General features: G+C 39.8%; 1 protein-coding gene across 36 annotated transcripts in view; it reads right to left on the bottom strand.

Annotated features, from left to right (window-relative positions):
- Positions 1-24,254, bottom strand: part of LOC147343090 (uncharacterized) — a 466,920-nt gene that overhangs the window by 233,327 nt on the left and 209,339 nt on the right. For 15 of the 36 annotated variants that reach the window (XR_015157022.1, XR_015157025.1, XR_015157036.1 and 12 more), the window contains one exon: positions 16,308-16,487. The exons of the other annotated variants lie outside the window; for them this stretch is intronic. Coding sequence is in view for 6 of the 15 variants with exons in the window: in XM_086382530.1 (XP_086238656.1) it covers positions 16,467-16,487 (21 nt within the window). In the remaining 9 variants the exon portion in view is untranslated. Of the gene's footprint in view, positions 1-16,307; positions 16,488-24,254 lie in introns of those variants that run through there. 36 annotated transcript variants of the gene reach the window in all.

Here is a 24,254-nt window from a genome sequence, read left to right as displayed (position 1 = left end):
ACCAGAGAAACACCCAGCAAGGCCCGACCAAGATCAGCAGAAGCAGCCAGCCAGCTCTGGATTTGTGAACAATAATAATGGATATTGTTCTAAGCCCCTCAGCTTTGGGGTGGTTTGTTTATGGCAATTTCTAACTAGTCAGCAGCACCCATAATGAGAGGTCAGTCACTGAGTGAGAAAGAAGGAGCAGGATAATACTCTTTGCTTAATCCTGCGGTTTCTATACCTTGAGACTAGTTGTCGATTTAGAGGATGAGAATATGTGCTGGGAGTGGAAGTCTGGAGAAACGTCTTCAGAGCTACTGTGGTGGTGTGCTCTCACAGTGCTGGACGATCCTGAAACATCTGTGTCATCACACAGTGGAGCTCAAATGATGCTAGAAATCTTCCAATCCTGATTTTATAAGATATGCAGAGGCTAGGCAATGTTAAGGCAGAACTGACTGCACAATTTGAGGGGCCCAGGGCAAAATGAAAATGTGATGTCCCTTGTTAAACACTAAGAATTTCAAAACTGTGGCAGCAAAGCAATAAACCAAGGGCTGGCCCCTGCTAAGGTGTGGGGCCCTTCTGCAACATGTGGGCTGCATGCCAGCTCCGAAGCCGGCCTGGAGTTAAGCTTTGGTTGACGGATGCCCCTTCAAAAGTCTGTTTAATTTCTGCCAAAACTTATTTGCTAATATTAGCTAGTTCAAGATATAAGGCAAGAACCTAAGGCCTCTAGTTCTTACTCTAGTGATTTATTTTCTTCATTTTTTGACTGATTGACAGAAAGAAAATCAGAACCAGAAACAGCATGGCTGGCCTGGGGTCTGATTCAGAGGGAGTAATTTATAATTCTTCATAGGATGTGTTGAAGCATGGGAGTTGAAGCAAGGAAAGTCTGAAATTTGAATTCTTACATTGAGTATTTGCTCTGTCCAGTTATATCTTTATGATATTTTCTTTATGGAATTTGATTGCTGTTCATTATAATAAATTACTTGAATTGTCTATTTAGCTCTTTCTTTTTTTGTCTTTGCTTTCTTTTCTATTTTTTGTAAGTAAAAATTCTTAGGTGTTAAATAATAAATTTTAAGTTTTTTTTTAATTCCTTCTAAGCTTTGCCTTACTTATGACATCAGTAATTTTCCAACAGCTCTGAACTCTTCTCTTTCCTTTAGAGCTCTGGAAAATTTTATAGCTTAGTATGTGCATTACCCTATCCTTAACCAACTTTGTCCCTAGTCTGAATACTCTTCTTTTTGACTTATGCAAGACACTCCAGAATTAAGTGTTATTGCAATCTTTGTTTCTGTAGGAAACCCATCTCCATTATTTTATTTTATAATTAAAAAGAAAATGGAACTGGACTTTTTTAAGTTGTCTAAGTTATTTCTCACTGTCTTATCAGGGGAAATTTGAAAGGCCCCCTTAGGTATCAGAGATGAGTTCTTGACTTTAAAAAAAAATTCTTTTAGAAAAGACAAGGTTTTTGTGATCTTTTTTTTTTTAAAGACAATGAAAGTGACAGGCAAGATCTTAGATGATAAAGGGATCACTAAGGGCAATAGTCAGAGATGAGAAACAACCATAAGAACTTATGTAAAAACCAGTGGCAATGTCATGAGGAACAGAACTCAGTTTTGCACCAAAGGTTAAGCTAACTGAACATTTATGCTTGAATCCAGGCAGAGTTCTTGCTGTGTAGACACTGGTTGCTTTCTTCATTGACACAGGTTCTTTTTGCTTTAAGGGTTACTTGTTAACTCACCAAAGGCACATGCCACCTGTGCTACCTGTATCTCCTTGTCAAGGGACCTGGTTTTGTTTGCATGTGTGCATGCTAAGTTGCTTCAGTCATGGCCAACTGTTTGAGACCCTATGGACTATAACCCGCTAGGCTCCTTTGTCCACAGGGTTCTCCAGGCAAGAATACTGGTGGGTTGCTACATCTTCCTCCAGGGGATCTTTCAGACCCAGGGATTGAACAGGCAGGTTCTTTACCACTAGTGCCACCTGGGAAGTCCCAGCTTGGTCTATGCAGCTACAAAGAAAGGGTAGATTCTCAGGGCATTTGTTCCCCTCCTCACTTTTTTTCCCTTCAAAAATCACCATAATGGGCTTACATTTAGCCAATGACATCTAACTGGACTAATGAAACGTCTAATTTAATTTGGAACAGTGAACCTCGATTCTATTTTGGCTTGTTCACGTTTTTATTGAAGCAGAATACATTTTCATAGTCCCTGACGGAAATGCTAACTTTCTCCATCAAGGTGGCAAGGACTTCCATTATCAAGGATATTTTCAAGCCAGTTTCCAGAGGAGATCCCACAGTGGCTAGAATTGGTCAAAGAAATACGGGGTCATGATGATCATGACCCAGCTCTGGTTATTATCTTTTAGGCATGGCTGCTCTTCTGCTATTTGCTATTTCTACCCAATCTATTTCTCATCTCTCTTCCTCTTTTTTCCCCTTATATTTCACCCAAATTCCAAAGCTGTGAGTCTTCTTTATGTTTGCCAAGGTCACACTGGCACCAAAGTCTTTCTGCAGGCTTCCTTAAAGGACAAAATCAAACTAAAATGTTCTGCCCTTAAGCTAAAAGCTGTATAAACTAGACACTTGGCTTCTGCTTAGCTTTATTTTCTTTTCCTCTTTTGCTCACTCTTTCCCCTCTTCTCCCAAACACCAGGTACTTTAGATTCATTTCTCTGTCTCTCTCCTGCTTTCTTTCATTTGACCCCAAAAGACAAAATGCTGACAAACTCTCTTCCTTTGACTCATTAAAAAATTGCCATAAAATTTAGAACTGGCTTAGACCAGCCATCACTGATCTTCTTGATTTAGTTACTGCCAAGAAGTGTTTTATGATTATCCACTGACTTATTTACAACAAACACCACAAAGTCCTTGGTGTTAGGAACCTGTATAGACATTCTCATTTGTTTGGAAAATAGAGTGGGTAGCTGAAATTCCCTGAGTGGGACAGGGTGGGTTGGGTTGCTTGACTTGCACATTTTTAGATGAGAAAATTAAAAATCTCAAGCCTTAAAATGTAATAGCATCAAATCATTTCGCTGCTGTGTAGAAAATGTATACAGCCCTCAGACAAAACAGGAAACTTTCTAGTACTTTGGTAAGCATTAATTTCAGGAGGCCGTGCCATTAGTGAAGCTGGTAATTGAAAACAAATTGTATTGGTGATGTTAAAAATGTGTATTGGTAGGAACTGTTTGAAACTGATGAGGTTAATTGATTACACAAAAGTGATTTAGAGGCTGATGTAATAACCACCAGTCTTGAGACTGTTATTAATATTTGAAGAATAAATCAGAACAGGAATGATTTAAATGTTTTAAACATTTGAGTTGTGTTGAATATTCAATTGTGTATTTGACATATATGATACTGATCTCGTTCTCCTATAATCCTGGTAACAAACTGGTCACTACGTGAATTTAAAGTAATACCTGAAAGCTCTCTAACAGGTGATATTTTGTTGTGAGCAAAATAGTGTAATTATCTGGAACAGATCCTAAAAGAGTTCTGATGTGTGTTTCCAAAGAGAAATATTCACTGTATCTTTTGGAAGTTAACTCAAAGCTATGATGCCAGTGATTACTTGAGCACTTCACTGTCACATAAGGAATCATCAAAGAATAATTGTATTATTCTGCTTTCTCTAGTCACTTTCTCCAACCTGGCTAAAGCTAGGTTTGGGAATCTTGGGTAGTGGCCATAAAGACTGGGTGTCCACAACTGGACCATTGGCTATTGTTTGCTCCTTTGATGGTCCAATGTTATTCTATGGGTAGTTGCTGGTGGAAAAAAGGTTGGTGGTTAAGGTGGAAGAAAAAATACTTTTTTAAGTTTAAGGTTCCCCTAACACATATAGAAGCTGTGGGGAGAGCAATCAAGTCAGGGTAAACCTATCCTAGCACAGTTAGAGAAGTCCACTTGATAATTCAGGAAATGTGATAATGTGAACCAAGTACAAACTGGGACACCACATGGCCTGAGGTCCACATGATGTTCCACTAAAAAGCATGTCCCAGAACCACAGTATTATACTACAACAGACAGCTAATCATTACCTTCATCTCTTAACGATCAACAAAGGAGATTCGATTTATAATCCACAGTAAAACATTTTTCAAAACTGCCTTTGCTTTCTTCTCAGTGTCTCAGACTCCAAGATACCTTCTAAGATACTTGTCCCTAACACAATTTATAATACTATTTCATGCAAAGATGGGCACAATAAAGGACAGAAATGGTATTGACCCAACAGAAGCAGAAGATATTAAGAAGAGGTGGCAAGAATACACAGAAGAACTGTACAAAAAAGATCTTCACGACCCAGATAACCACGACGACGGTGTGATCACTCACTCACCTAGAGCCAGACATCCTGGAATGTGAAGTCAAGTGGGCTTTAGGAAGCATCACTACGAACAAAGATAGGGGAGGTGATGAAATTCCAGCTGACCTATTTCAAATCCTAAAAGATGATGCTGTGAAAGTGCTGCATTCAATATGCCAGTACATTTGGAAAACTCAGCAGCGGCCACTGGACTGGAAAAGGTCAGTTTTTATTCCAATCCCAAAAAAAGGCAACGCCAAAGAATGCTCAAACTACTGAACAACTGTACTCATTTCACATGCTAGCAATGTAATACTCAAAATTGAGCCAACATTTATTGGTAGTTAACATGTTCTACTTATTTCACTATTTTTAATAATTATGTCATAATAACTCTAATACTGTTTTACAAATTTCTAACAACCCTGAAAACATAAAGAAACCATAGTTTAAGGGCAAGAGAGTGACCTGCCCAGAGTAACATAGCTAGTTAATAGCAGAACATGAATTTCTTGGTCTTAGTCTCTTTCCAGAGCCCCTGTATTCATCAGCACAAGTTCAGGGACCAGCACCCCCAGTGGCTGAGGTTATATTAAGAATGAAGCAGTCACTCGAACACAGTGACACTGGTGTGCACCTAAGTGCCAGAGTTCAACTCCCTCCTTTAATTTTTTTTTCCTTTCTACACAACTTTTTAGCTGAATGTAACATTTTGGACCCAAATCTGTATTAGCATACTAGTTACCAAACATTTGACAGCTGTCTACAAATTAGAACTGCTGCTGCTGCTAAGTCGCTTCAGTCGTGTCTGACTCTGTGCGACCCCAGAGACGGAAGCCCACGAGGCTCCCCCATCCCTGGGATTCTCCAGGCAAGAACACAGGAGTGGGTTGCCATTTCCTTCACCAATGCATGAAAGTGAAAAGTGAAAGTGAAGTCGCTCCGTTGTGGCCGACTCTTAGTGACCCCATGGACTGCAGCCCACCAGGCTCCTCCGTCCCTGGGATTCTCCAGGCAAGAACACTGGAGTGGGTTGCCATTTCCTTCTCCAATGCATGAAAGTGAAAAGTGAAAGTGAAGTCGCTCAGTTGGGTACGATTCTTAGCGACCCCATGGACTGCAGCCTACCAGGCTCCTCCATCCATGGGATCTTCCAGGCAAGAGTACTGGAGTGGGGTGCCATTGCCTTCTCCGTTTACCACTGCACCACCTGGGAATATACAGCCTCCAAAATGGTCCTTACATTAAATTTTTATCTTTTGATCAAAATTACCTTTTGTTATAAATGTTTCTATAGTAGCTTTGATCCCAATTGAAAGTGAAATGCTATATCTCTGATGAGATTCATCATTATTCTTTGAAAGATAGGTCTTAAATCAACAGATCCTATTTTTCTTTTCTGGGCAGATGCCTTCAACATGGAGTACACGTTAGTCAATTTCATTTTCATTGTTCAGAAATGGTATTAATTTACTATCTTGGCAGTTATGGTCAATATAAATTTCCTTGGAAGTTAGTCAGTCCTTAACCAACTGAAATTAGAGTTTAAGCTATGGAAACAGAGGGACACAGGAGGCTGAGTGTGGGACTATGATCTTCCATTTGGAGGCCTGGGCCTTTAGAGTTAAGATGAACACAAGAGTGATAAAAAAAATCATTCTAAGTCATCTGCCCTCAATTTCCTGACTATTACAGAAAGAGTTTATAGAATTATTGTAAGAAATCTGCACATCCCTATGTAGGTTGAATAAACATCTCACACATGCATATACAATTCATTTTCATGGCTGTAATCAATATGATACAAATTGTTTTAAAATATTAATTTTACTAAATTTATTTGTTATTATGTATTTTTAGTCAATATACCAATATACACAAGAGATTCAATTACCATCACAAGACATTTATAAACTCTTACATTTGAAAGGAGTTTCAAACTTTTAAACATCAGGAATCACTAATTTTAAATAATGATGGTTCCCATGAGATCAGAAAAATGGGAATAAACATGAAAGAGGTCAGAAATTTGAAGGCATTTCCACAAGAAAAAGAGCAGGAGGTTCCCACCCAAAGCTATCAATTCCTGTCAGGAAATTGGCTGACACATCCTTGCTTTACCTTGGAGCTCTGGAAGCCTGCAGCTTGATTTAGCATGGGTGTTAAAGTACCCTATGTCAGCAAACTCACAGGAACAACTTGTCAATTCTGCTAGTGTTCTGTCTAAGCTTCAAAATGGCACAGCACTCAGATACCTAGTATATCATAATGTCTTTGACATTTTCCTGAGGAAAAAGCATGGACTATGAGTCAATGTACAAAAGGAAGAATTAAAGCTATCTCTGTGGAATTTTTGCTTCTACGGATGATCAAAAGGAGCATCCAACGGGTATAGCAGGTAAGTGGTTTTGTTGTTTCTTTACAGCCCCGATTTAATCTCTCCTGCTTCTGGTAACAGAATCTGCTTTCCTTTAGGGAATTTTCCATATCCACTGCTGGCACATGGCGCAGACTTAGTCCCAAAACTGCTGCTAAAATTATTAATAGAGAGGTGAACTCCTCTGGATGAAGTTTTGAAGCTGGTTAGAAGTCATTTTTGTGCTGCTTATGGTCATTTTTTTGCCATCAGTGAGGGCAGCCTACCCAAGAATAAAGCAACATAGGGGACAACTGACCAGCAAGTGGAGAAAGAATCCAAAAAATAACATGTGACCATCTGATCCATGTATTCCGATTTTGATTCCTGGGTTATGTGAGCCAATCAAGTTTACTGTGTTTCTTACATGTCTGAGTTAATGTCACTGGCACCATAAAGAAACCTGCAGGGTCGGTCCTTCAGCCTCTGATGGAATTGACTGTAATCTTTGCATTGTCGCTTTCCACATTCTAGCTCCAAGAAAACTACACCCTGCCATGTCAGGACTGCTCTGGCCTGACTCATTACAGACCCTCTCAGTGTGGGGCAGAAACCACTTCTCCGCCAGCTCACCAGCTGACTCCCAGGGTCCAGGCAGTCACAGCCCTGAAAAGGTCCCCAAAAGTAGTGAGAAGCAGAGACCCTATAGATCTCCTGAAAAATTCGGCTCTCAGATGGCATGGAAAAGTCACCTCAAACTAGAAAATTTTAAATGTAACTGAAGCTCTCCAACCAACTGGCAATAAATAGTGAGTGACACTGCAGTGTATGAAGGTTTGCCAATTTTTGATAGAGCAGCCCAGTAACTCAGCTGGAGATTCTCCTGAGAGGACTACAATAAGAATTGTTTTATGGAGATGAGGTATTTTGATGCTGAATCTTCAATTTTGCTTTAATTCTTTTTTTCTCTTACTTATTTTCATTCTTGTTTACCCTGCTGTGTTCCTTTCCATTATAACTCTCTTTGTCTGAAATCAGACCCATAGAAATAAGACTCTAATAAGGGACATGAGAATCCCTAAATTTCCTTTATTGTAAATTTCTACTTTATCAATATTTCAATTTATGAAACATACAGGAGGTATTTTAGTTCACTGGCTCTTCAATTTATTCAAGCTACTTTATAATCTGTTGCATGGAAAATCTGAATATGCATCATAGCATCTAAAACCAACATTTCTAAATCTGTTTGTGGTACATTATGTAGGAAAATACTTCAATCTCACTAGCACTTGAAAAACCCTCATCATACATTATTCTATCCCAGGAAAAAAGCAAGTGTTTATATCTGTATATAAGGGGAAAACAGAATAGTAATACTGCAACCCATTGATAAAGATTAAACTGTCTTCCTTAGCTTAATTGGACAGGGCTTTTTTATTTTGGGGTTTATTTTGGTGCTTCCTTACCCTGCTTAATATATCAACCAAGAAAGATAACTGTTTTTCAGTGATCTTTGTGTAAGAGTAAACAAAGTTTGAGATTAAAGTTTTTTTGTTTGTCTGTCTTTCCCTCCTACCTAGAATGCTGGGCCGGTTAGATCAGTTAGTTAGAGTGTGGTGCTAATAACACTAAGGTAAGAGGAACTAAAAAGCCTCTTGATGAAAGTGAAAGAGGAGAGTGAAAAAGTTGGCTTAAAGCTCAACATTCAGAAAACGAAGATCATGGCATCTGGTCCCATCACTTCATGGCAAATAGGTGGGGAAACAGTGGAAACAGTGTCAGACTTTATTTTTGGGGGCTCCAAAATCACCGCAGATGGTGACTGCAGCCATGAAATTAAAAGACGCTTACTCCTTGGAAGGAAAGTTATGACCAACCTAGATAGCATATTCAAAAGCAGAGACATTACTTTGCCAACAAAGGTCCATCTAGTCAAGGCTATTGGTTTTTCCAGTAGTCATGTATGGATGTGAGAGTTGGACTGTGAAGAAAGTTGAGCACTGAAGAACTGATGCTTTTGAACTGTGGTGTTGGAGAAGACTCTTGAGAGTCCCTTGGACTGCAAGGAGATCCAACCAGTCCATTCTAGAGGAGATCAGTCCTGGGTGTTCTCTGGAAGGACTGATGCTAAAGCTGAAACTCCAATACTTTGGCCACCTGATGCGAAGAGTTGACTCATTGGAAAAGACTCTGATGCTGGGAGGGATTGGGGGCAGGAGGAGAAGGGGTCAACAGAGTATAAGATAGCTGGATGGCATCACCGACTCGATGGACATGAGTTTGGGTGAACTCTGGGAATTGTGGATGGACAGGGAGGCCTGGCGTGCTACGATTTATGGGGTCTCAAAGAGTCGGAGACGACTGAGTGACTGAACTGAACTGAAGTGGGTTTGATCCCCATATGGGCCAGAAGCTTATACTTTGGGTTTCCTTTGTAGCTCAGCTGGTAAAGAATCTTCCTGCAATGCAGGAAACCTTGGTTTGATTCCTGGGTTGGTAAGATCCCCTGGAGAAGGGATACGCTACTCACTCCAGTATTCTTGAGCTCCCCTGATGGCTCAGCTGGTAAAGAATTGTGCAATGTGGGAAACCTGGGTTTGATCCCTGGGTTGGGAAGATCCCCTGGAGAAGGAACAGCTACCCATTCCAGTATTCTGGCCTGGAGAATTTCATGGACTGTATGTACATGGGGTTGCAAAGAGTTAGACACAAGAGTGACTTTCACTTTCATAAGCTTTCTAGGTTACTCCTGAACTAATTCAACTGTGTTCTTTGTTTTGCTTTTTACACTTGACTGTAGTTATCTTTTTACTTTTACCCTAAAAGCCAGGTTATAACATACTACAGAACCACTCACATATGCTAATGGAGAACTTACTGCTTGTTATTGTGTTTGATGTCTGGTCTCCCCACTGCGTTGTAAACTCTTTAAGGGCAGAACTGTGTCTTTTGTTCACCATTGAATCCTCTGTCCCTAGTATAATACTTGAAATATAGTAAGAACTTAATAAATAGTTGTTAAATAAGTGAACAAATTAATGAAATAGCTCAAGTTAAAGTCAATGTTATTGAATATTAGCATGAATCAATATGGAGTTATCCAACTATATGTGACCAGTGAAACTAAAAACAACAGTGACAATAACATTATCTAACATAATTTAACATAAATACTGTAATTTAACAATAATAAATTATAATAAATTATTATAAAACAATGTGACCAATTATTTGGAAAGAGAATGATCATTTCTAAGTATGTGTTATTTAGAGAGAGTATAATGTAGTGTACATAAAAATTTTCATAATCTTAAGTAAAATATATATTCTATAGGAACACCCAGTACACACAACACACAACACACACAAAAAAACACACAACAAAACAAAATTTTCACGGAATATTTACCTTTACTGTGAGGGGCATACTGATATTTCTATTCTAATCTATTTTATGCTTTCTCTTATATTTCATTAAAAAATGCTGCTCATGACCAACTAAATTGATCTTGTGTCTCTCTTGTGGTCTGAAGAACTCCCCCACAGCAGTGAGAAGCATGGGCTCTGGAGTCAGACTGCCCACTGCTCGGCCACTTACTGGTGGTGTGATACTGGCCCAGTGTCCAATGATGAAGCTTCACTGCTTCATCTACAAAATGCAGATGGTGTTAGTAACCACACATCATAGGGTGATTGTGAGAACTAAGTGAAATAATGAGTAGAAAGCTCTTACCAAGTGAAATAATAAGTGGAAAGCTCAACCACAGGTTGGTTGTGAGAACTAAGTGAAATAATGAGTGGAAAGCTCTCACCACAAAGTCCTCAAAACACATTAGCCACTATCATGTATCAGACATTACAAACATGCTTCTCAGGCATCTCTCTATTCTCTGAAAAGTCTCATGCTGTAGTATTATTACCCCCATTGTAGACTAAGGTTTAGAGAGGATGAATGAATCATCCAAGGCCAAATGGTCAACAAATGTCAGAGCTGGGGTACTCAAACCAGGTCTATCTGACTCTGACCAGGACTGTGGTTTTTCTTTTTTTTTCCAGGGAACATTCCAAGAAGGCTCCATGAAAACACTGGGACTTGAGGCAGCCTTTGAAAGCTGAGTGAATTATATAAAACCCATGCCCAAATGCTACTTCCCATGGTTGAAAGAAGTTGGGGTTTAGGACTGGGCACATCTGGGTTCTATCCTTGGCCTACCATATGCCAGCTTAGTAACTGGGTACAATTTTACTTAGCCTCCTCTGAGACTCAGTTTCCTCAACTTTATGCTACTGATCAAACCAACTGTGCAGAGTTCTCATGAATAATGAGATACACAAGATACATTTTTTTTTATTGTCTGGCAAATAGGTGCTCAACAAATGTAAGATATTTTTATTAGCTAGAATTTGTGTAGAAGGTATGTGAGTTAGAATTTAATCTCTTACCTAGGGCTTAATTAAATCTGCAATTTGTAGGCATCAATGGACACACAATTTGAAGCCATCTTGAGAGCATGGGTGAAAATACACTGTATGAAAAGCTCTGGTAAGTTCTATCATTCATCAGCTTAAGCAGTTCCAAGCAGAATGACTGTTAGTGACATTGAGATTGCAGCTATTGAATGTACTTTAGGTGGTAGAGTTTGTCCAACATAATCTCTTCCAAGTTACTAGCGATACTGTTCAGCTTTCCATGTTAATGTAAAGTACATTTGCCTCACCTAGGAGCCATCAGGACTTCACAAGTACAACAGAGCATCCCATGACAACAGAGCCAACTTGGAAGTACTGTTCATTGCCATCGCAGATTAATTATCAACTCCACTGCCTGCTCTTCAAGACTTGGGACCTTCAGAAAATCAAATATTAGAAAATATAAAGTTGGCTTCTGTTTACACCCCTGCTCACTTCTACCTCTGTGGATTGGAAGATAAGAAAGCCAAATTTCTTGCTCCCCAGGGTACCACTGAAGGTATGGTTTGCAATTTAACTAGGCATGTTGCTCCAATTGCTATCAGCTCTGATTCCTCTGAAATCATTCAGTTTAATATTTCCCCTGTGGACTCCATTGTGAGTAAAGTGATTACTAAAGCCCCGGACATCAGAAGTAGAGCACAGCTGTGATTCTAAAAGCCTCATTCACAGGTAGGAATGGTGATGGCAGAGTTTACAAAGTTGGGATGCACAGTTAAGATTCTTAGGTACCGAATCAACCCTGAAAAAACTCTATCCTGCAAGTTAATTACAGAGATGTAGTGGAGAACAAATGTTTTAGTCTCTTGAGCAATTAAAATACTTCTGACACAAAACTATCAGAAGAGTGGAAACTGTCAGAAAGACAATTTTACACACATATATTTTAACTAGAAATATGATTCCACATGTCAAAGAGGGTCCTAGAGGTTTTGGTGTGTTTGGTGATACAGTGATAAATGTGAAACATATGCCCTCAAATAGTTTATTTATTAACAAGTAGTATTGAAAAGCACTGACGTTGGGAGAATGGAATTTGAACCCTGATACTACTACAGTGGTTTGTGTTGACTTGAGTAAATCTCTTATATGTTTTGGTCTTTTTCCCCTAATTTGTTAATTTCAGATTCATATCCATGGAACAGAGTCCAATTATAACATTTCCTGAGATTCTGAAAGTCTTATGTGATCAAGCTGAGATTTTTTTGATTGGGATTGAGCTCCATTAACCTTTCTCAAAGAGAAGGAATCTTTTTGCACTGTGCTAAGGGACTCTACCCATATAAGTCAGCATGTGACTTGCCAGGTAAAAGAACTATGTGTGGAATACTTCAACAAAATCTATCCTTTCAAATACCGTATTTATTAATGAGTAGCAATAAAAGAATGAAAATTAGTTTTCAAGATTTTCACACATTGTTTCTGATCCTAATAAAAACTCTATAAGGTAAGTCATCACTTCAGTTCAACAGAAGAAAATAACTAAGATTTTTAAAGGGTTCATTTCTTGCCAATATTTACATATTAATAGTTAACAAGTAGCAGAAATAGATTTTTATTGCACTGGGAAATGCTGGTGGTCATGATGATACTGGGAACCTTTTTGTATTTTTCCATATGCCTTTCAACTTCCAACCAAATGCTCCTGATCATACACATTTTGGAACAGCCAAAGCAGAAGCTGTCAATCTGTAAGATGCAGACCCCTGGGGAGGTTGTAGGAAGGTTATTTCTGAAGGGATTCAAACCCTCATGGACACTAGGAAATACTTGGTCACTAAATGTCTTAGTTAGTTCAAGCTGCTCTAACAAAGTACCACAGACTGGGTGTCTTATGCAGAAGTTTATTTCTTATTGTTCTGCAGGCAGGAGATGAGGAAACCAGTGTAACGAGTACTGGTGAGAGTGCTCCTCAAGGCTGCAGTCTGCTGGAGAGTAGACAGAGCTCTCCAGGGTTTCTTTCTATAAGGATATTAATCCCATTACATAACTAATTACACCGCTCAAAGGCCCCACCTCCTAATACCATACACAGAGGGGTTTGGAATTTCAACATATGAATTTGAGAGGACACAACGTATAGTCAAAAACACCAAAAATTTAATATCTCAAATATGTGCAAGTAGTCCTTTTATTATTAAAATATTTCCAAACAATTATGATTATTAAAAAAAATTATATAAAAACAAGACTGAATTACAAACAATTTTCTCTCAAAATGTATTTTTTCTATCAATAAATACTGAGAATACAACTAATATTGCTTGGACATTGTGAAACTTCAGATTATTAAAGTGAGCCCCTGTAAACTTCCTGGAGTTATGAAAATGTTCTATATTGTGATTTGAGTGTTGGTTATGTGCATGTACACATTTGTCAAAATGCACTGAATTATATGCTTAGGATATATACATTTCATTATGAATCTTACCTCAGTCTTTAAAAATGAGGCTCAGGTATTTGGAAAGTTGGCAACCAAATGTACAACAATCACTCAAATCCTAATTAGCTTTCCCCTTTGGGCAATATTTGGGATGATAGTGAAGTGTCCTTCCATTCTATGAGCTAAACTACTAAAAATCACCATTGGTGGGTGAAATTGGACACCTATGAGTGCAAACCAAAAAACTTCTGGCAAATATGTGTCTGGAAAGTGTGAAAACAGTAATTTCTACCAAGGTGATCAGAACATAGATTTGTGAAGGCAGAAAGAGAATATGATTGCAATTTAGAAAATGGAAACTAATTGAATGTTTAGAGAAAGGTAAGAGTCAAAACTCAACATTCAAATAACAAAGATCATGGCATCTAGTCCCATGACTTCATGACAAATAGATGGGAAAACAATGGAAACAGTAAGAGACTAAATTTTTTTAGGCTCCAAAAATCACTGCAGATGGTGACTGCAACCATGAAATTAAAAGACGCTTGCTTCTTGGAAGAAAAGCTATGACCAACCTAGATAGCATATTCAAAAGCAGAGACATTACTTTGCCAACAAAGGTCTGTCTAGTCAAGGCTATGGTTTTTCCAGTAGTCATGTATGGATGTGAGAGTTGAACTACAAGGAAAGCTGAGTGCCGAAGAATTGATGCTTTTGAACTGTAGTGTTGGAGAAGACTCTTGAGAGTCCACTGGTCTACAAGGAGATCAAACCAAGTCAATCCTAAAGGAAATCTGTCCTGAATATTCATTGGAAGGACTGATACTGAAGCTGAAACTCTAATACTTTGCCCACCTAATGTGAAGAACTGACTCACTGGAAAAGACCCTGATGCTGGAAAAGATTGAAGATGGGAGGAGAAGGGGATGACAGAGGATGAGATTATTGGATGGCATCACTGACTCAATGGACATGAGTTTGAGTAAACTCTGGGAGTTGGTGATGGACAGGGAGGCCTGGCAAAGAGTCCACGGGGTTGCAAAGGGTTGGACATGACTGAACGACTGAACTGAACTGAGCCACCTTTCTTTGTTCTAATCCCTAATATTGAGGACTTCCCTGGTGGCTCAGTTGGTAAAGAATCTGCCTGAAATGTGAGAGACCTGGGTTCGATCCTTGGGTCAGGAAGATTCCTTGGAGAAGGGAATGGCAACCCACTCCAGTAGTCTTGCCTGGAGAATTCCTGGCAGGCTCTAGTCCATGGGATTCCAAGGAGTCAGGCAGGACTGAATGACTTCATCTAATCTTGAGGCAAGCTTTTGTTTGCTGATTTAGACTTTTCAGGTAACCTAATTCTAGGAAATAAGTGCACCAAGTAGAAGCTACGAATATTTAGACACTTGCAAAGGTTCATATAATTTATATGCCGTATTACTCATCAGTCTCCTTTAAACTTGTTTTAGCTCAGCTCTGTTCAGTGGCTCAGTTGTGTCTTACTCTTTGCAACATGCCAGGCTTCCCTGTCCATCACCAACTCTCAGAACTTGCTCAAACTCATGTCCATCAAGTCAGTGATGTCATCCAACCACTTCATCCTCTGTCATCCCCTTATCTTCCTGCCTTCAATCTTGCCCAGCATCAGGGTCTTTTCCAATGAGTCAGTTCTTCACATCAGGTGGCCAAAGTATTGGAGTTTCAGCTTCAGCATCAGTCCTTTCAATGAATATTCAGGACTCATTTCCTTTATGATCAACTGGTTTGATTTTGCAATCAAAGGGGCCCTCAAGAATCTTTTCCAACACCATAGTTCAAAAGCATCAATTCTTCAGCGCTCAGCTTTCTTTATGGTCCAACTCTCACACACACACATAACAATTGGAAAAACCATAGCTTTGACTAGACAGACCTTTGTTGGCAAAGTAATGTCTCTGCTTTTTAACATGCTATCTAGGTTGGTCATAGCTTTTCTTCCAAGGAGCAAGTGTCTTTTAATTTAATGGCTGCAGACACCATCTGCAGTGATTTTGGAGCCCCCCAAATTAAGTCTGTCACTGTTTCCATTGTTTCCCCATCTATTTAACATGAAGTGATAGGACCGGATGCCATGATCTTCATTTTATGAATGTTGAGTTTTGAGCCAGGTTTTTCACTCTCCTCTTTCACTTTCATCAAGTGGCTCTTTAGTTTCTCTTTGCTTTCTGCCATAAGGGTGGTGTCATCTGCATATCTGAGGTTATTGATATTTCTCCTGGCAATCTTGATTCTAGCTTGTGCTTCATCTAGTCCAGCATTTTGAATGATATACTCTGCATATAAGTTAAATATGCATGGTGACAATATACAGCCTGATATATTCCTTTCCCAATTTGGAACCTATCCATTGTTCCATGTCCAGTTCTAACTGTTGCTTCTTGACCTGTTTATAGATTTCTCAGGAGGCAGGTCAAGTCATCTGGTATTCCCATCTCTTCAAGAATTTTCCACAGTTTGCTGTGATCCACACGGTCAAAGGCTTTAGCATAGTCAATGAAGCAGAAAGTAGATGTTTCTGGAATTGTTGTTTTTTTCTATGAACCAATGGAGGTTGGCAATTTGCATTAAATTTGGTTAATGCAAGCCAATTCCTTTGTGTCTAATCATTTCTAAAGACCTCAATTTTAAGTTCATGCATCTTAAGGCTGTGATGACTCCTTGTATTAGCACAGAATCTTTAGTTTTCAAGTGACAGAAATACAACTCAAACTTCTTTAAGCAAAAGCAGAAATTTATTTACTGGCTCATTTAACTTCCAAGTTCAAGGTGGCACATCCTTCAGAAAAGCTGGATTCAGAAGCCTGAATAATTTGCTTAGGAATACTGCATTCTTCATTGGTAGGCTCTGCTTTATCCTCCATTAGCTCCATTTTTAGTCAGGTTTTCCTTTTGCCTTGAAAAAATGGTTGTCAAAAGATTTAAATTAGTCCTAACTTCTAAGACATCCCAGTGAGAAAAGAATCTCTCTTTCCAATAGTTACCCCCAAATCCTGCACCAGTATCTACCTGGCTTGACTTGAGTCACATGGCTCTAAGCTTGAATTAATCACTGAGCCTAGGGAAACAGAATGTGCCAACTGACCTGGGATCTGGATCCTAGACTTTCACTGCAGCTGGAAGGGGAGATGGCCTCTCCCAATTCGTGGGGAATTAAGGGAAGGAGAGTTCCCAAATAGAAAGTAGAAGTACTAATACCAGGTGAAGGGAGAATAGAAGCTGGGCAGGTCAATATCCAGCATGCCCCTCAAAACCATACTGTGAAGCTCTGCCTGACCTTTTAGGCAATAATCCCTGACTCATCCTTGTTCCCTCTTTCCTTTATCCATCCCCTGCCTTCCTACAACCAACACAGGAGATCGAGAAAGTAGGAGTGGGTCATGGCTTGTAAATATCTTTAAAAGCCAATCTATTCTAAATTTAATTTAATCTATTCTAAATTTAAATTTAAATCAGATACAATGTGGAGGTTGTATATTAAGGGTATGACCCTAGTAGTCATTCTTTTATAACTGAGACTCTGTGGAAAGCAAAAGATATTCTGAAACTAAAATAAATTTTTTTGAGATATGATCATCTGCTTTTGATTTTCTATTCTCCTCCTTTATTGAGACTAACTGTCGTGGGGATTTTTTTTTTATTACAATAAATCAACAAGCAAACAAAGTCTGCTATATAACAATGGATTATCTATTGATTCTGCAACTATTTGTTAAGCACCTACTGAGGGCTCCCCAGGTGGCTCAGATGGCAAAGTGTCTGCCTGCAATGAGGGAGACCTGGGGTTGATCCTTGGGTTAGGAAGATCCCCTGGAGAAGGAAATGGCACACTCTAGTACTCTTGCCTGGAAAATTCTATGGATGGAGGAGCCTGGTAGACTACAGTTCATAGGATTACAAAGAGTTGGACACGACTGAGCGACTTCATTTTATTTACTGTACCCCCAGAACTGGTTCTAAAAGAATATAGTATTAAAATTCTGTTTATGTGATTGTGAATATGTGAGCTAGTTATGATTTTGAGGATAATAATACACCCCACTTAAGCTTATAGATAAGGAAACTAAGGCACTAAAGTATTAAGTGTCTTGTTCTCAAATAGGTATCATTCATGGAGCTTCAATTTGAACCTCCCCTGCAGAGTCAGTACTGTCAACCACATGACTGTATACTGCTTGTAATAAGGTAACCACCAGTTTGGTGTCTGGTACATGATTGATGCTCAAGAAATTGCAGGGCAGAATTATCAACAGTTAGTCCAGGAGTAGGTGATTTGTAGTGATCCAGGCAACAGGTCCAGGATAGATATAAAGGAGGACTGAAATAAAATCCCAGGGGTGTAGTTCTTACGAGACTTTGACAGGAATAGGAGTGAGTCTCCACCCTGGAAAGCTGCTACACTTTATAGATGCCTGTGGCACAGGGGACCAAAATAAGGGCCTGGGTCCCGGAAATGGTTGCAAAGAGGAAACGGACTCAGAAGCAAGGCCGAATCCAAGTCACAAATTGTAACTCATACTTAGAAATAGGCAAGCCAGGAAGCATGGCATGATTCGACCTTTGACCAGCCTGGGAGATCCCAAGCCACAGCTGAGCTTGGGATCTCCACAATGAGCCACAATAAGAGAATGGCAGCGGGAGTATGCAGCAGGCAAGTCCTACGAGGCACGTTTATAATTTATTGATGACAGCAGGTTGCTGGATTAGCCAGAGAGAGAGACATGGAGGGAGGGTGGGAGGGAAAGAAAGACAGGGAGAGAGGGAGGGAGGGAGAGAGGATGTGCGTGTGTACACGTCTGTGTGTTAATCAATCTTCTAGTGTGTAGGAAGCTATTTTTAGAACACATCCTTCCTAAGCTTCTTTTGGATTCCTAAAACATTTCGACAGCTACCTGGTCAAGATGATTCTTTAGAAAAATAAGTTCATTACTTGCAAGCAAACAACCAACAATAACAATGATGAGAATAAATTTTTTAAACCCTCACTCAAATCAATCACTACAATAAAAATGAAAGCCCTTTTTTAAAAAAAGATTTTCCATGGAGTGGCTATTTAGACATCATCTTTACAATATGTAGGATCTTCCCAACCTTTCATCATATGAGAAATAAATGCAGTATCATGAAGAGTGACTAACTAACGGGTATTCTTAGGAAAAGACTGAGGAAATCAGCCAGATAATGATAAAGGGTTTCCCCCCACCCCATTTTCCTTTCCCTTTCTTTCTTTTCCTTTAAATCCAGAATTTGAAAAGAAAAACCTGGCCTGGACTTATGAAAGGGGCATTGGATCCTAATTCTTCAGGCTGCTGCTTCTCCTGGCAATCTTTAAAGGATAATGTGGGACTGTGCTGATACCATCCGGGTGAAGGACAGCTTCATTTCTATTTAAATTTACATCTGTTGCAAACTCACATCACAATTAAATGTGTTTCTTAGGTATCTTACTAAAATTGAGGCTCTTTGGCTCTTATGTAAATTTTCCATTATGTAGATGTTAAGGAATGAGAAAATCCAAATTCTGGTGTACAATCTATTTTGGCAAGTATTTAAAAATTTCTGGGCCTGTTAATTCCTTTGCAAACCAAACACTTTTGACTAGATTCAATTTTTTTTTTAAATGTGGCACTTTGGCAACATGGTAAAGTTTTTATATTCATAGGCTAAATATAGACAACATGCCCACATATGGCAAATTATAATGAAGCAAGAATTATACCAGTTTGAGTCCCATGATCCATGAATTAAAAAGAAAATTCTGCAGAAATGGTTGGGAGACTCCAAAAATAATAATAACAATGTTAATGAACTACTAAAAATAAGAATGGGGTGGATGTTGCAATATTTTTCTCCTTTTCATGTCATTCCTTTTCTGAGTGTCAAATTAGGCATTAATTTTCCACCTCCAGGTGACAAAGTACAGCAATCCGGCTCAGGCACTTGGGCCACCAGTAATTATCATAGCAGCCATTTCTCAAAATACACCAGTCACTGTCCCAAACAGCGACCTTACTGAATCCTTCACATACCCTTCCCCCAAACACACACACCATTTTACAGACAGGGAAATGGAAGTATGGAATTAGTAGCACAGGCTAATGAATGGCAGCCTGGAGAATGGAGTCTGGTTTTCTTGGCTTCAAGTCTATGCTCCTTGTGCTGTGACATGCAGCTTCAGTGTTGGTAATACAGTGAAAGAAAGACAAAGGCATAACTTGGGGATCAAAGAGGAGAATGAGGTTGTAAACAGAACAAGAGCCCTTGTACAAATATGTAATTTATTAAAGATTTGTAATTTCACAGAAGTGCCAAAAGCCTAAGTCTTTTTGCAAGGTAAGGCAACTCACACATCTCTAGTGAGCATCCAAGGAGTCCCTGAGCACCACAAGACAGTTTTGCAAGTCCCTATCTAGATGATCTTTAATTAAGGACTTTTCAGTGTTAAACTCACATCTGTCCTTTGCTGATCTTTAATTATTAACATAGGATAGTTCCTATCCTATAAGGGCAGATGGGTTACCCTTCTTAGTTTTCCTTCTAGGACTTTAACCTTCTCTTGGAGGATTGTCCTGTGACACAATCATAATGCAAACTCAGCAGAAGTTTGGAGCCAGTGAAGCAAAATGAGGAGGGATGAGCACTGGATTTAGTACTGGCCTAGGAGTGAAAGACAGCTGAACTAAGCAGTTGAGCCTCTCCAACCCAGTCAGTCTCCTTTTGTACTTGGAGAATTCTTGTGTGAGGGACTGGCTGACCCTACAGAGAACGAGGCTAAATCCATGGCTAAAAATGAAGCTGAATGTCTGCTGGAGACCCCTCAGGGCTGTGTCTGATGGAGTAACTAAACCAAACAGAGACTAATTGCTGGCAATCCCTGAAGAGGAAAGCCACTCTTTCCAAGCCTGGACCCTGAAGGGTTTGCATGATGTACGAGGTCTTTATTTGAGAGACTAAGTCCTAAGAATTGTTTCTTGATCTCATCTTCCTTACTGGCTTCCTAAGCTCCAGCTCCATCACAGGGTAAACCTGATAGAGATTTAGAGGTTTTGAGACATTTCTGGCACATGGAAGTACAGACAGTAGCATCCTTAAGGAAAAAATATACATATATATGTATGCATGTTGGTACTCATAAATATATAACTTCTTTTACCTCTTTCTATACACATACAAACACACAAGCACAGTTCACACACACACACACACACACACACACACACACACACACAGTTTTTTCCTAAGGCTCATGCATACTGATATCAAAAGCAACAAGGGAAGGAGAGGCCTAGAGGTAACACGAAGTCAAGCTTCCAGGCTTCCACTAATTACATGTGATTTTGGGTGAGTCTCTCTGAAAAGTGACCTCCTTTTCATGTGGTATGTTGCTGTATGATCAGAAACACTGGGTGTTGAAAAACTTTAAATTCAAAATTAGACACAATTCTACTGAGGAGCCACCAAAAGCACAAAGTGCCTGGGAAGTGGAGGGATGGGAACTCTGACCTCTGACAGGTTTGGTTTTTCTTGGTATCACGATGGGTCCATTACCTCTGCTTGTCAAATAATCTAACTCCAAGAGGCATTTAAAACTTGGGGAGTGCAATTCCATAGAAGGTATCACTACACAGAGATGATCACTGTTGACATTTCTGTGTTTTTTCCTAATCTTTTTCCAATGCATGTGTGTGACCATCCTCTCTACATAGGTGGAGCCTGTCAGCAGCCTCCTCACACTCATCTTATATGTAGCATTCCACACACAATGAGAAATTTCCGTTTTACTAATAATTTCAAGCATATGAAATTAAAAGGGTAGAAACGGCCTCAGAGAGCACAAAGCATTTTGCTTTAAAAACTCTTCTTCTCTATTTAGCACCTAGCTAACTCCTCTGTCCCACTGTATTCCCCTCCTGCCCCCACAGAGTCAGTTGTGTTTCTCAACCTACAAATACCACAAGCAGGGGAAAAAAAAAGGTTGGTATCTTGCTTCACAGATACCACGTAATATCCAGGTGAAGGCAAATATGACACCAACAAGCATCACATACATAAATGTATAGACATGTCATTTTCTGAGAACTATATTTATACTGTATAGTTTATCTCCTTGATTCACTAATACGTTCTGTTCATTTCCTCATATGATTAAATATGCCTCAAAAAACATAACTTTCAAAGGCCTCCCAACAATAGTATGAAGTTCTGATGTAAGAAATTCAACGTGGATGTGAACTCTGCAAGATGTAAGAGGACCCTCATCATAGGAGACCACAAGAAACTTCATCACCTTCACACTGCATGAGGACGATGAGCTTTCTTGGAGGCAGCAACAAGGAGATAGGGAACCTGATACTAACCTAATACTCATTATCCTATTTAGTATTAAAAAAAACAACTTAGGAATTATTACTATCTCACTTCACATATGAGAAAACTGAGGCCCAGAGGTCAAGTTAGCTGATATGGAATAGATCTTGGACACAGGGCCAGACTGGCTTGAATCTAGACTCTGGTTTTTTTCAATTTCACTACACTGTGCTTCTGAATGGTAAATGAAATCTGAAAGGTCATATAAAAGGCCTCACAGAATCACATGAAGAAAAACTTTTAATAAATGTTATGAGCAAGAATAGGACACTTGGTTACTCAGAATCAGGGGGAAAATGCAATTCAATATAGATCATATTTAGTTCCCTAAGCTTCCCAGCCCCTTCATGAATCACTGCCTTGTCGCTGCGAAGTGGCTTATGTAACTCAATGAAGCTATGAGCCATGCCGTGCAGGGCCACCCAAAGTGGATGGGTCATAGCAGACAGTTCTGGCAAAACATGATCCACTAGAGGAGGGAATGGCAAACCGCCACAGTATACTTTCTGTGAGAACTTCATGAACTGCATAAAAGGCCAAAAAGATAAGACACCAAAAGATGAGTCCCCCAGGTCTGAAGGTGTCTAAGATGCTCTTCATCTCACCTAACAAGTAGATATGCTAGTCTAGATAGTGTTCCAGTAATGTTGGGTTGAGCACATTAAGAGGGATTTTCTAATGTATGCTAGCCAAATGTCAGAGAAGGCGGTGGCACCCCACTCCAGTACTCTTGCCTGGAAAATCCCATGGACGGAGGAGCCCAGAAGGCCGCAGTCCATCGGGTTGCTGAGGGTCGGACACGACTGAGCGACTTCACTTTCACTTCTCACTTTCATGCATTGGAGAAGGAAATGGCAACCCACTCCAGTGTTCTTGCCTGGAGAATCCCAGGGACGGGGGAGCCTGGTGGGCTGCCATCTATGGGGTCGCACAGAGTTGGACACGACTGAAGTGACTTAGCAGCAGCAGTCAAATGTCATTGGCAGTAGTTGATAATCTTGGCAATAAAATTCTGTACTCTATAAAATCATGATTTCTTAGGACATTAAAAAATTTTTATTTGCTTGGTTTTTATTTCCCCTCCTTGTCTCTGTTGACTTACCCTCTCTAGGTAAGCTTCTCTGATACAAGCAAGGTGCAAGAGAAGCATTGAAGTAAATGAGCTACCAAGAAGGCCAGCAAGCCATGCCATCTACAAGAGCCATCAGTTTTTTATCTACACTTCAGGGTTTCTGCCATCCAATGATGGTTTTGACACTCAGGATAGGAAATTACAGATACCACTCAACATACACTGTTCCTTAAGTTGGTGGACAAACAATAGGGTGGCATGATGCCCAGAAGCTCTCAAGTATGTCACTTCAGGTATCCTTCTATTCACAGCCCCAAATATTCTCTATCAACTCTTAACAGAGCCCAAACTCCCTCCACACCTACCACAACTATTCAAGTCCTCTATATAATTCCTTCTCCCTTAACAAGCTTATGTACCCCACATAGGCTGGGTAAGATATATTCTTATTACTGATGAGTTAATTTTTTGCTTAGTTCTACCACTTTAACATATTTTGTTCTACCAAAAAATGTAATATGAATTATTTCCAATCATGAACAACCACATATATTATGCCTTTTATGTATACAACTTACATTTCTCTTTGTATTGCTTAGAGTAACAATCTGTCTATCCCAGGATATAGTAAATTGTACCACTATCAACTGCATTCATCTTTACCAAACTAAGAGGAAAGGTCACTATGAGTCAGGGAGATGAGAGCAGCACCAGGAGGTGCAGTTCCAGGTGTGGGACGGAGGTAAACCCAGAGGCAATGGGACAGTCTCTGAGGCGGGCCTTCAGTACTGTACTGAGGTGGGTGGGGAGGACATCTGGATCAGGAACTTCCGCCTTCCTTGTAAACGCCTCAGCAAGCTGCAGCTGCCTTGCCCTGCCGGCCCCATCCCAATGATCCCTTCACTTTTCCCTCAGTGGCTCCCACTGCTGTAACGATAGCCTTGGCAGCTGGCAGGGACAAGAGATGTACACAGTTACAGTCTCTCTTCGCTTCTTTCCAAGTCCTTACATAACCTCATGGTCTCTTGGGCTGAAGAGAGCATCCTGTCGAAAGCAAGAGGGATCAGAGGAAAGGAGGCAAAGAAGATTTACAGGGAAGACTCCTGAGTTCCCTCAAGTCTGTCACTGATATCTGTCACCTGGCAATAGTCTGAATTCCCCATCTCCCAGCCTGCCCTCCTGCGGAGGCACTCACAGCTCTAAGGTCCAGACAGCAGTTACAAT

Source organism: Bos grunniens, chromosome 28, assembly GCF_055505025.1.
Source record: "Bos grunniens cultivar Pamir isolate PY7600 chromosome 28, Bosgru_T2T1.0, whole genome shotgun sequence".
NCBI lineage: Eukaryota > Metazoa > Chordata > Mammalia > Artiodactyla > Bovidae > Bos > Bos grunniens.
The sequence above is the reverse complement of the archived record's forward strand: the minus strand, read 5'-3'. Positions and strand labels throughout refer to the sequence as shown.